The 13,763-nt window shown below is 41.1% G+C and overlaps 1 protein-coding gene across 31 annotated transcripts in view; it reads right to left on the bottom strand.

Annotated features, from left to right (window-relative positions):
• LARP4 (La ribonucleoprotein 4) overlaps positions 1-13,763 on the bottom strand; it is a 79,103-nt gene that overhangs the window by 18,168 nt on the left and 47,172 nt on the right. For 23 of the 31 annotated variants that reach the window (XM_034935868.3, XM_034935867.3, XM_034935865.3 and 20 more), the window contains 3 exons: positions 8,154-8,366; positions 7,409-7,512; positions 491-703 (listed from right to left, as the gene is read on the bottom strand). In XM_034935868.3, the coding sequence (XP_034791759.1) occupies positions 491-703; positions 7,409-7,512; positions 8,154-8,366 (530 nt within the window). The remainder of the gene's footprint in view (positions 1-490; positions 704-7,408; positions 7,513-8,153; positions 8,367-13,763) is intronic. The other 8 variants (XM_034935874.3, XM_063593501.1, XM_057299460.1 and 5 more) reach the window with 1 other exon arrangement.

Genomic DNA, 13,763 nt, shown 5'->3' on the forward strand with positions numbered 1-13,763 from the left:
TTACAGGCGCTTGCCACCATGCCCAGCTAATTTTTGTTTTTTTCATAAAGACAGGGTTTCACCATGTTGGCCAGGCTGGTCTTGAACTCCTGACCTGAGATGATCCTCCCACCACGGCCTCCCAAAGTGTTGGGATTACAGGTGTGAGCCACCACACCCAGCCACTTCTATAGTTTAAAAGCTGGAAGAAATTAAAACCATAAGGCAAATGGATATGTTAATTTTCTAAGCTATTCTTTCTTATACGAGCTATAAGGAACTTCAGAATAACTTTATAAACCTCTGATTCAGAGCTATATTCTGTATGGGCACTCTATTTCTTAATAATTATAAAAAGCAACCAACTCATGTTCTGAAAATAACGTATTTATTTAATATAACCATATATCAATAATTAAATGCTCATTTAATTATTATGAAGATCATGTTCTTCAATTATTCAGGATGATCACATTATTATCAAAGGTTTTCAGGTACTTTATTTTCTTACCTGCCCCTACCATAGTCCCCATTCTGTTCCACCTGCAAAGTGGAAGTCTCCTTCTGAAGGTAAGTTTGCTCCTGATGCCCAGTTACTGTGGGGTTATGCCGTTCAGTTGGAAAATTTCTTGAACTAGATCTGTTCAACTGTCCATCCCCCAAGGATACAGAGCCCTCTGTTGAGTGTTCTGAACCACCGGATGACCTAAACTGAGGCTTCACACTATAGGAAATACAAAATGATATACACAAAGCAGTAAATCGAGACAGAAAAGCATCTTTCCTTAGGTAAAAAATTGGCTCCTGTTGTACTGGGGTTTTCAAAAAATTAAGTTAAACACAAAAGAATAATGTTGTAAAAGTGTTGCCCCTTTTACATTCCAGATGTTATTTTAAAAAGTGACATAAACTTCTTTTTTTTTTTTTTTTTTTGAGACGGAGTCTCGCTCTGTTGCCCAGGCTGGAGCGCAGTGGCACATCTCGGCTCACTGCAAGCTCTGCCTTCCAGGTTCACGCCATTCTCCTGCCTCAGCCTCCCAAGTAGCTGGGACTACAGGCGCCAGCCACCACGTCCAGCTAATTTTTTGTATTTTGTTTAGTAGAGATGGGGTTTCACCGTGTTAGCCAGGATGGTCTCGATCTCCTGACCTTGTGATATGCCTGCCTCGGCCTCCCAAAGTGCTGGGATTACAGGTGTGAGCCACCGTGCCAGGCCAAAGTGAAGTAAATTTTACATTAAAAAATGTTGTGGGCTGGACACAGTGGCTCACGCCTGTAATCTCAGCACTTTGGGAGGCTGAGGCAGGAGGATTGTTTGAGATCTGGGGTTCGACACCAGCTGGGGCAACACAGCAAGACCCCATCACTGCAAAAAAAAATTAAAATGTGCAGTGGTATGCACCTATAATATGCCCAGCTACTTGGAAGGCTGAGGCAGAAGACTGCTTGGGCCCAGGAGTTTGAGGCTGCAACGAGCTATGATTGCACAACTGAATTCATGCACAGGCATCAGAGAAAACCCTATCTCTAAGACAATAATATATATATATTTTTAAGTTGTGTTTGGAGAGACGGGGGAAAATCCAAAGTTCTTTGAAAGAAACTTACTTCTACCTCAATACTCAGAATTAGGATTTTAGCTAATGTCATTGGATGCACTCTCGACATGTTTAAATCAGCCAGGTTTTAAGCTTATGAGTCTATGCAATGCATTCTTCTTCTTTTTTTTTTTTTTGGTGAGATGGAGTCTTGCTCTGTTGCCCGGGCTGGAGCGCAGTGGTGCAATCTCGGCTCACTGCAACCTCTGCCTCCCAGATGCAAGCGATTCTCCTGCCTCAGCCTCCCAAGTAGATGGACTACAGGCATATGCCACCACACCCGGCTAATTTTGTATTTTCAGTAGAGACAGGGTTTTGCCATGTTGGCCAGGCTGGTCTTGAACTCTTGACCTCGTGAACCGCCCACCTTGGCCTCCCAAAGTGTCGGGATTACAGGCATGAGCCATCACACCCGGCCTATAACACCTTTTTTTTTTTTTTTTTTTTTTTTTTGAGACGGAGTCTTGCTCTGTCGCCAGGCTGGAGTGCAATGGCGCGATCTCAGGTCACTGCAACCTCCGCCTCCCGGGTTCAAGAGATTCTCCTGCCTCAGCCTCCCGAGTAGCTGGGACTATAGGCACGTGCCACCACACCTAGATAATTTTTGTATTTTTAGTAGAGATGGGGTTTCACCATGTTGGCCACGATGGTCTCGATCTCCTGACCTGGTGATCTGCTCACCTCGGCCTCCCAGAGTGCTGGGATTACAGATGTGAGCCACCAGGCCCAGCTATGCATTCTTAATGGAAGCAAAACCACGCTAATGGGAGTAAAAACGGGGGTGAAGGAAGGGCAAAAAGTAATCATTTTATGTATAAAGCACAGATACATACATTACATACATACAGACATACAATAATCTGTAGTATTAAATTTTCGCAGGCGGAAACTAGGAGGAAAATGCCTAAAAAGGCTGTTTAGGGGAGTAATAATGAAGAGAGTAAGAAATACTGGAATATAATTAAAATCCTAGCCTCAGCCGGGCATGGTGGCTCACGCCTGTAATCCCAGAACTTTGGGAAGTGGAGACGGACAGATCACCTGAGGTCAGGAGTTCTAGACCAGCCTGGCTAACATGGTGAATCCCCATCTCTACTAAAAATACAAAAATTAGCCTGGCATGGTGGAACACACCTGTAATCCCAGCTATTCAGGAGGCTGAGGCAGGAGAATCTCTTGAACCCAGGAGGTGGAGTTTGCAGGGAGCCAAGATCACACCATTGCACTCCAGCCTGGGCAACAAAAACAAAACTCCGTCTCAAAAAACAAAACAAACAAAACCTAGCATCTTACTAAACATCCATCACCAAATGAGATTTATCAAAAGATCCATATGTAGGACAGCAAACTAGGAAAATACCAATGCACCCAATAGCATGGCATGACTGCATGAATTAAGGTATGCAATGTGGTTAAACCAACCAATCTGCTTTTAACAAAGGGAGTTTTTATCTTGGATGATGGGTATAAGCACCCAACTTCCTAAAAGCTTACAACAGATGAAGCTAAGGTCGACTAATATAAAAAGAATGTAGTTTAATCAGTAGCAAAAACACCTAAAATCTCAAGCAACTGAGGATCTTGGATCTACAGATTAAGAAGAGTGAGATTTATGTTTGGCCCATTATTTGCAGTTTATATATCTCAGTTTTTGTAATCTATTTTCATAGTTATAAACCAACAATATAAATCACATGTTGCCAATTCCTGACTCTAGGCCTAGGGATTTAAAACCTCTTGAATAATTATAACCCCACCAATTAAACGTAAATTCCCACAGCATCTCTAGTTGTCCTGTTTTATTCTTTACGGACCATAAAAAATTACCATTATTAAAACTTAAAGTAGCTGGGTGTGGTGGCTCACACCTGTAATCCCAGCACTTTGGGAGGCCAAGGCGGGTGGATCACGAGGTCAAGAGATCGAGACCACCCTGGCCAACGTGGTGAAACCCTCTGTCTCTAACTAAACATACAAAAACAAACAAAAACCAAAAACAAAGATAAAATTATCAGGCTGGGCGCAGTGGGCTCAGTGGCTCATATCTGTAACCCCAGCACTTTAAGAGGCTGAGGTGGGAGGATCATTGGAGCCCAGGAGTTTGAGACCAGCCTGCACAACATGGCAAAACCCTGTCTCTACAAAAAAAAAATACAAAAACTTAGCTAGGCATGGTGGTATGCGCCTGTAGTCCCAGCTACTAGGAAGGCTGAGGTGGAGAATTGATTGGGCCTGGGAGGTCAAAACTACAGTGAGCCATGATCATGTTACTGCACTACAGCCTTGGTGACAGGGCAAAACACTGTCTTAAAAAAAAAAAAAAAAAAGTTGGGTTGAGTTTCACATAAAGTGACACTTTGCCATAGAATTACTTTATATTACAAACTAGATTTCTTAAATAGCAATGAAAATAGTATGTCACTTAACAAAAAGTAATTTTTTTTTTTTTTTTTGAGAAAGGTCTGGCTGTGTCACCCAGGCTGGAGCGAGGTGGTGCGATCTCAGCTCATTACAACCTCTGCCTCCTGGGCTCAAGCTATCCTCCTACCTCAGTCTCCCAAGTAGCAGGGACTACAGGTGCACACCAGTATGCCTGGCTAATTTTTATATTGTCAGTAGAGACGGGGTTTCACTCTGTTGCCTAGGTTGGTCTCCAACTCATGAGATCAAGTGATCTGCCTGCCTTGGCTTCTCAATGTGTGGGGAATATAGGCATGAGCCACCCCACTGGCTATAAAAAGTAATTTTAAAAATACTTAGGCCAGATGCGGTGGCTCACACCTATAATGCCAGCACTCTGGGAGGCCAAGGCGGGTAGATCACCTGAGGTCAGGAGTTCGAGACCGGCCTGGCCAACATGGTGAAATCCAGTTTCTACTAAAATACAAAAAATTAGCTGGGCGTGGTGGCATGCGTCTGTAATCTCAGCTAATTGGAAGGCTAAGGCAGGAGTATCGCTTGAACCCGGGAGACGGAGGCTGCAGTGAGCCGAGATCCCGCCACTGCACTCCAGCCTGGACAAGAAGAGCAAAACTCCGTCTTAAAAAAAAAAAAAAAAAAAAAGGCCGGGTATGGTGGCTCATGCCTGTAATCCCAGGACTTTGGGAGGCCAAGCTGGGTGGATCATGAGGTCAAGAGATTGAGACCATCCTGGCCAACACGATGAAACCCCGTCTCTACTAAAAATACAACAATTAGCTAGCACATGCCTGTAGTCCCAGCTACTCAGAAGGCTGAGGCCGGAGAATTGCTTGAACTCGGGAAGCAGAGGTTGCAGTAAGCAGAGACTGCACCACTACACTACAGCCCGGTGACAGAGCACGACTCCGTCTCAAAAAAAAAATTGTTATATTACCTGTTACATCTTGAAAATGAACTGATATGATAGATATGGTATTTGCATATGTTTAGAAAATGTCCTTCATCCAACTTTCACACTACATTTCAATATGCTTAAGGGACAACTTACTACATTTATACAGCCCTCAGATCTCATAATCTTACCCTTCACTGAGAGGGACTTAACAATCTCGATCCAGGCAAAAGAGAGAAAGAATGAAGAAAGAAAGAAGTGATAAAAGACAGAAAAGAGAAGTAAAGTGAAAGAAAGATAGTATGAAAGGTAGAAAAATGCCTGGATTTCTGAAAGTTAGTCCTATTCTCTCTAAGTAGGAATAGTGATCATCACTGGGCTGTCACAGGGTAATATAAAAATTGCAAAAGGCTCTCTAAAAAAGACTTTGCCCTTAGCTGTTAACATTAATAATAATAATAAATGCCTGGCAGTAGTCACTTTTTAGAAGCAAGAAGGAAACAAGGATTTGGGTTGCTGGTCCAGAAGGTCTTTATTTGCATTTTTAGAAAAAGTATTCACTTATTATTTCTGTAATTAAAAATTACCAACCTGTATTGGTCAAATATATGGAAAAGAACTGTACATAAGTGGTTTTAAGTAACATGCAAAAATGTACTAAACACACCATGTATTTTCAAAACCATAGGTATACTTCCTTATAAGTAAAGATAACTTGACTGTCATTCCTGGCTGTCACCAAAAAGATGCAACGGATAAAAGGTAACAATAAAGAAATAACCATGGAGCCAAGTAAAGTATTTCAGAGTCAAGCAACTGCAAATATCAGTACCTTTATTTTTTGGAGGGGGGAGCAGGGAGGGGTGAGAGGGCGTGGCTGCAGGGAATAACAGTGTCTCACCGTCACCCAGGCTGGAGTGCAGTGGTATGATCTCGGCTCACTGCAACCTGTGCTTCTCAGGCTCAAGCAATTCTCGTTCCTCAGCCTCCTGAGTAGTTGGGACTTCAGGCATGCACTACACCACCACGCCCAGCTAATTTTTGTATTTTTGGTAGAGATGATGTTTCGTCATATTGCCCAGGCTGCTCTTGAACTCCTGAGCTCAGATGATCCACCCACCTCAGCCTGTGTTTATGCTTAGTAGTAAAATTTTTCTAACACTTGAAAATGATCTTCAATTGCTTTAACCAATTGTGTCTGTCAAGAATAGTCCAAAAACTCTGACTATTAAAGAGTAGTACACAATGTTTCCAGTGAGAAGAATATTTTTTCATTCTGTTGGGGCTCATTTCTCCAGTAAAACAAGTTTCAGAAAAACCCGTCAAAAAAGGACTAAGTTCCTAGAAGTCATCTTGGAAAAACATACTCCAGATGGTCTCCTTTCCAAAAGAAATAATTAGAAGAATCGAATCTGGCAAAAGACTGTCACTGAAAATAAACCATTAGGAAAAACCCTCAAAAACCAAGAGTCTCACAAAACAGCAAACGAGAAGTAATAAATGTGAAACTATTAAATAAATCGAAATGACTATATGTCAGTCCTTTATTCTTTGGTTACTCATACTGTGTTAAAAGCCATAGTATCACGCCTGTAATCCTAGCAATTTGGGAGGCCAAGGTGGGAGGACTGCTTTGAGCCCAGGAGTTCAAGACCAGTCCCAGGCAACATAAGCAGACCCCGTCTCTACCCCCACAACAACAACAACAACAAGCCATAACATATACCAAATATTGAGATTATCTGTTGATGTCTACATAAAGAAAAATACCTCAGACATACATCTCAATCTTTGTTATGATAGCATATAGTTTCTATGATTCTTAATAATTTATCCTGAACATAGTGCTTTAAGTGCGGGCTTTGGAGTTGAACTGCCTAGGTTCAAATCTTAGCTCTACCAATTACTAGCTGTGTGTTCTCAGACATGATATTTTACATCTCAATTTCCTTATCTGTAAAGTAGACATAAGTGCACCTATAAAGGGTTCTGAAAAAAGTAACTGATAAAATATGTAAAGCCCTTAGGAACAGAGTTTGTGATATTAAATGTGCAATAAATGTTAGCTACTGTCTGTTGTGCACTGTAGTTCTTGGGTGTCATTTCAAAAATCCTTTAAAAACCTAAATAACATACATCCCAACATTTATTACACTATTCAGTTAACAACATTTATATCTTCAAAGAATTCATTCTCTAAAATGCTACCCATTTAACATACTAAATGGAAATTAGTCACCAGATTTGTCAGAGACTGGTGTCATGAAATATTTTTTCTATTCTCTTTTATTATTAAAAAAAATCTGAATCCCAAGTCTGTTACATGCATTACCAACTCAAAGGTCAAAGTGTTTTTACGAATTCTAGATTAAACTGTTCATATACATTTAGTAAAAACAAAACAAACAAAAAATCCACCAAACCTTATTACTGAGCCTGACAACAAACATTGCTATTAATGCCTTAAGATCCATTAGGAATTGTTTAAAATACATTACAGCTATGGTTTTTATCTTACCGATTTTTTTGGAATGGTCGACCCATATTCATAGCAGCAGCATTTGTTTTATAAGATCCTGGCGAATTAAAGCCATTCACAAAACTACCATTGGGAAAGGGAGCCTAGAAAAAAATGTATGTTTAAACAATATTAATGGCAAAGGTAAAATCTGGTGTGAGGGTCACAAGAACCTTAATGAGCTTATGAATTTATCTTTTACAAGCCAAAAATATCTTAAAATATTTTACTGATTCATTTCTGCAATATTCACTTCAAGTACCACTGGATTTATGAACAATTCATAACTTAGTAAAGAATGTCTGGTCTGACATTTCGCTACACTAAAATGCATTTAAAATCACGCAAAACTTATCCAGTCTCTTCTTTCAATTCACTCAGCAAATTTTATGGAATAAAATTATGCGCTCTAATAGCTCACCTCTTAGTCATATGCATTTATTTGGTATGGAGAATTAGATATCCATATCACTGTTTAAAAGCCAAAAAGTGGCCGGGCATAGTGGCTTGTAATCCTAGCATTTTGGGAGGCTGAGGCAGGTGGACTGCCTGAGCACAGGAGTTCGAGACCAGCCTGGGCAACATGGCAAAATTCCATCTCTACGAAAAATACAAACAATAAAATAAAATAAAAGCCAAAAAGTCATCAATGTCAACATAAATGAGCTCCCACTCCAACTGATTTCTTCAAATTTCAGCTCAAATTAAAAATATTATTATATTTTATTGTAAGGATCTCACTTACCAGTGGTGTTTCAAAGTAAGGTGTAGGATTTGGAGACCAAGACTGAGGCACAATACTATAGACCGAGTACTGTTGGTGAGGATTATATACAGGCTGCATAAAGACTGGGGAGGCATACTGTGCTTGAGTTTGAATGGGGTGACTATAGATACTAGAATCCATTAATCGATAACCATTCTTAGCAAAAAATGTATTGATGGCTTTTATCCTTGCCTAGAAGAGGAACACATTATAGCAACAAAGAATTAAGTGTATATTTTTAAAAATACATTTAATTTACATTTTAACATATATTTTACATGACTATACTATTTCTGCCTGCAGTAGAATCAGTAGAGCAAAAGAAAAGAAAATGACACCTTTAATTAATTAATAAATAATAAAAACATTTTCATGGTATAAAAACCATAGTAAACAAGGTAAAACCCCCCCCCGCCACACACAAACACACGTCAAAATAACCAGGTGTGCTGGCTCACACCTGTAACCTGAGCACTTTCAGAGGTCAGGGGGGTAGGATTGCATGAGCCCAGGAGTTCGAGGCCACCCTGGGTACCACAGTGAGACCCATCCCTTACAAGGGAAAAAAAAAAAAAAAAAAAGCTGGGCATGGTGGCGTGCAACCTGTAGTCCTAGCTGCTTGGGAGGCAGAGTGGGGAGGACTGCTTGAGCCAAGGAGCTGGAGGCTGCTGTGAGCTATGATCGCACTACCACACTCCAGCCTGGGCAACAGAGCGAGACCCTGTCTCTAAACAACAACAACAAGCAGAGTAAAAACCTCCCAAAAAACTAAGTCAAAATAGTAAATTGTAGCTCATCACAGGCAAGGGTACTAGTATCTCTAATACACGAATTGTAAAAACAGACATGAAAAGGCCCAACAATGCTATGAACAGCGTTCACAGAACAAAAAAAGGCAAACGGCTCTTAAACATATGAAACAGATGCTAAACTCACTCATAAAAGAAATGCAGGCATATGTAAAAATGCTCAAAATCACTAATCATCAAAGAAATGTAAGTTGAAATCACAAGATAGCATCTCACATCTATTAAAATGGGTGTAACAAAAAAAAAACAACAGGAAGTGTTAGAGAAGATATGGAGAAAAGGGAACTTTTGTACACTGTTGCTGGGAAGGTAAATTAGTATAGCCATTATGGCAACTAGTATGGAGATTCCTCAAAAAGTTAAAAATAGGCCAGGCTCAGTGGCTCATGCCTGTAATCCCAGCACTTTGAGAGGTCGAGGCGGGCAAAGCACTTGAGATCATGAATTCCAGACCAGCCTGGCCAAAATGGTGAAACCCCGTCTCTACCAAAAACACAAAAATCAGCTGGGCATGGTGGCACACGCCTGTAATCCCAGCTACTTGGAAGGCTGAGATTGCAGTGAGCTGAAATTGTGCCACCGCACTCCAGCCTGGGCAAGAGCAAGACTCTGGGTCAAAAAAAAGTTAAAAATAGAAGTACCGTATGATCCAACAACCCTATGTATATCCAAAGGAAATGAAATTAGTATGCTGAAGGGTATCTGCACTACTGTCTGTGTTGCAGCATTACTTATAGTGGCTAACATATGGCAACAACCCAGTGTCCACAGCAAATGAATCGATGGAGAAAACGTGGTGTACACACACACTGGAATACCATTCAGTTGTTTATTTATTTATTTTTTTGAGACAGAGTCTTGCTCTGTCGCCCAGGCTGGAGTGCAGTGGTGCAATCTTGGCTCACTGCAACCTCCGCCACCTGGTTCAAATGATTTTCCTGCCTCAGCCTCCTGAGTAGCTGGGATTACAGGCACCCAACACCACGCCCGGCTGATTTTTGTATTTTTTTTAAGACACAGAATCTCACTCTGTGGCCCAGACTGAAGTGCAATGACACGATCTCGGCTCACTACAACCTCCACCTCCTAGGTTCTAGCAATTATCCTGCCTCAGCCTCCAGAGTAGCTGGGATTACAGGTGCATACAGCCATACCCAGCAATTTTTTTTGTAGTGTTAGTAGAGACGGGGTTTCACCCTGTTGCCCAGGCTGGTCTGGAACTCCTGAGCTCAGGCAATCCACCCGCCTCAGCCTCCCAAAGTGCTAGGATTACAGGCATGAGCCACCGCGCCTGGCCTTGATTTTCATATTTTTACTAGAGATGGGGTTTCACCATGTTGGCCAGGCTGGTCTTGAACTCCTGACCTCAGGTGATCCGCCTGCCTTGGCCTCCCAAAGTGCTGAGATTACAGGCATGAGCCACCATGCCCAGACCCATTCAGTCTTAAAGAAGGAAATCCTGTCATTTGTGACAACCTGAATGAACCTAGAAGACATTATGCTAAGTGAAATAGGGCAGGCACATAAAGACAAACACTGCATGATCTCACTTGTATTTGAAATCTAACAAGGTGGAACTCATAGAGACAGTATAATGGTGGTTACCATAAGCTAGGGATAGGGGGAGGCAGGGACTGGGGAAATGTTTCATAGGGTATAAAGTTTGTGTTAGAAGAAATAAGTTCTGGAGAGCAGGGTGATGATAGTTAATAATAATGTATTATGTAATTCAAAATTGCTGACTTTAAATGTTTGCAATACCAAAAAAGCATGTATACAATTTGATTTGCCAATTATAGAATAACTTAATAAAGCTGTGGGAAAAAAAATACCCACGTGACTATTCACTAACACTAATTGTAAAAGGTGAGGAAACCTATGGGCCCCAGAAGCAACCCAACAGTCCATCACCAGTTGAACACAACGTGTACATCCAAACAACTGAGTATCATAAACATAAAAAAGAACTGAAAAAATGCTCTAAACACCATTATGAAGTGACTTCCAGAATACACTATTAAGTCAAAAAAAAATTAACAGGAGACAAGGCAGCCAGGCACAATGGCTCATGCCTGTAATCCTAGCACTTTGGGAGGCCAAGACAGGTGGATCACCTGAGGTCAGGAGTCAAGACCAACCTGGCCAACATAGTGAAATCCCATCTCTACTAAAAAAATACAAAAAATTAGCCAGGCATGGTGGTGCACACCTGTAATCCCAGCTACTTGGGAGGTTGAAGCAGGAGAATTGCTTGAACCCAGGAGGCGGATTTTTTTTCGAGATTTTCATATGGGAAAAAGGAGAAACAGACATGAGGCAGAAGAAAGGAAAACCATACAGCCTGAATTTAAATTGTAAGCATCAGTACAAACCTATATTTTTGTCTTAAAACATAAAAACTAAACAGCTCTGTCTAAAAAAGCTTAGAAACAATGACAAAACCAGTAGACACAAATACTACTTGTGTCTAGGCAGTGGTCCACAAAATACCATTTCCCCATAAAGTAGCCTAAGGATTTAAAAGAACTGGTTGACTCCAGTCCTTTGGCATGAAATGTGTAAGAGCCTGGAACATCTTGACAAACTGCACAGCAAGGTAACCAGTAAAGATTGCTACGGCTGGCCAGGCAGGGTGGCTCACGCCTGTAATCCCAGCACTTTGGGAGGCTGAGGCGGGCGGATCACGAGGTCAGATCAAGACCATCCTGGCCAACATGGTAAAACCATGTCTCTACTAAAAACACAAAAAATTAGCTGGGCATGGTGGTGCACACCTGTAGTCCCAGCTACTTGGGAGGCTGAGGCAGGGGAATCGCTTGAACCCAGGAGGCGGAGGTTGCAGTGAGCTGAGATCGTGCCACTGCACTCCAGTCTGGCAACAGAGCAAAACTCCATCTCAAAAAAAAAAAAAAAAAAAAATTGCTATGGCTGTATAACAAAAGGTCTCAGGAGTCAATTCAAAGAGGCCAAAATCAACACGAACAGTAAATACCCCAAATATGTTTAAATATTCAAAACCGAAAACAGATAAAAATTGGCTAAAAAATCAACACTTTTAAAAACTGGTAATAAAAGCCAGAGTCAAGCATGTAACATGGATTTCACATAGAACCTGTAACTCAGGGTAATGAAGATGAGTAAGAGTTTCTAATAAATGAAAAATAGATAGAGAAATACCACAATTTTAGCAATCTCTAATGAATTAACAGACCAATGAGCATAGCAGCTCGCTTTTGTATCCTCTCTATTGCCCCAAAAATCAAACCCTTGCTACCAAGGTAGCAAGGCATCATGCCTCTTGCTACCAAAATGCATGAAATATGGGAGACAGATCAGTATCTAGCTACTTTCCATGATAGCCATGTCTTTAAAAAACAGAAAAAGAAAAAAAGATCTAGCTACCAATTTGCATGAAAAACAGGAGAGAAGGGACAGAGAATCATGTTAAACTGCACTCAAGAATAAAGGTAGCAAAATCTATATTCCAAGAAACACTGCAAGACAGATCATGATTATCTTACCCATAAACTTCCAAAAGAAAAAAATACAAAGTTATAGGACAAAACTACAGATTTTTATTTTTTATTTTACTTTCTTTTTGGACACAGTCTTGCTCTGCCGCCAATGTTGGGGGTGTAGTGGTGTGATCTCGGCTCACTGCAACCTCCTCCTCCAAGGATCAAATGATTCTCGGGCCTCAGCCTCCCGAGTAGCTGGGACTACAGGCATAAGCCACAAAGCCTGGCTAAATATTTTTGTATTTTTAGTAGAGACAGGGTTTCACCATGTTGGCCATGCTGGTCTGGAACTCCTGGCCTCATGTGATCTGCCTGCCAAAGTGCTGGAATTACAGGAACAGTGTCCAGACCAGATTTTTAAAGAGGAAAAACGAGAAAGAAGGGGAATCAGGAAAATATGAAAAGTGACTAGGTACTTGATAATGTTCAAGACATTGTTCATTTTTAAAAGTCTAATGATGATATTGTCGTCTTGTATTAAGAAAGAATTCCGGCTGGGTGCAGTGGCTCATGCCTGAAATCCCAGAACTTTGTGAGGCCAAGGCAGGCAGATCAACTGAGGTCAGGAGTTTGAGACCAGCCTGGCCAACATGGTGAAACCCTGTCTCTACTAAAAATAGAAAAATTAGCCAGGCGTGGTGGTGGGTGCCTGTAATCCCAGCTACTCAGGAGGCTGAAGCAGGAAAATAGCTTGAACCCAGTGGGGCAGAGGTTGCAGTGAGCCGAGACCACACTTCACTCCAGCCTGGGCATAAGAGCAAGACGCAGTCTCAAAAAAAGGGAAAGAATCCCTCTTGTTAGAGATACGAATCTTAATTTATTTATGGATGAAATCTGAAATTAAGGTTGAAATTTGCTTCAAGATGACTGGGGTTGTGGAGAGAAATGAGTGGGAATATAGAGGAAACAAGAATGGCCATTTTCTACTAACTGTTAAAATTGGGTAACATTTATAGAGTTTCAGTCTTTTTTAAAAAGAGTTCTGGAGATAGATGGCAGTGATGGCTGCAAATCATTGTGAATGTATTTAATAGCACTAAACTGTACACTTAAAAACAGTTAAGATGGGGGAAAAAGATAAAACAAACAAAAATAAGAACAATTAAGATGGTATATTATATGTCCATTTTGCCAAAATTTTAAAACTGGGGGCTGGGACCAGACCTGGTGGCTCACTCCTGTAATCCCAGCACTTTGGAAGGCCGAGGCGGGTGGATCACAAGGTCAGGAATTCAAGACCAACCTGTCCAAGATGGTGAAAC

The sequence above is a fragment of the Pan paniscus genome, chromosome 10, assembly GCF_029289425.2.
Source record: "Pan paniscus chromosome 10, NHGRI_mPanPan1-v2.0_pri, whole genome shotgun sequence".
Lineage (NCBI taxonomy): Eukaryota > Metazoa > Chordata > Mammalia > Primates > Hominidae > Pan > Pan paniscus.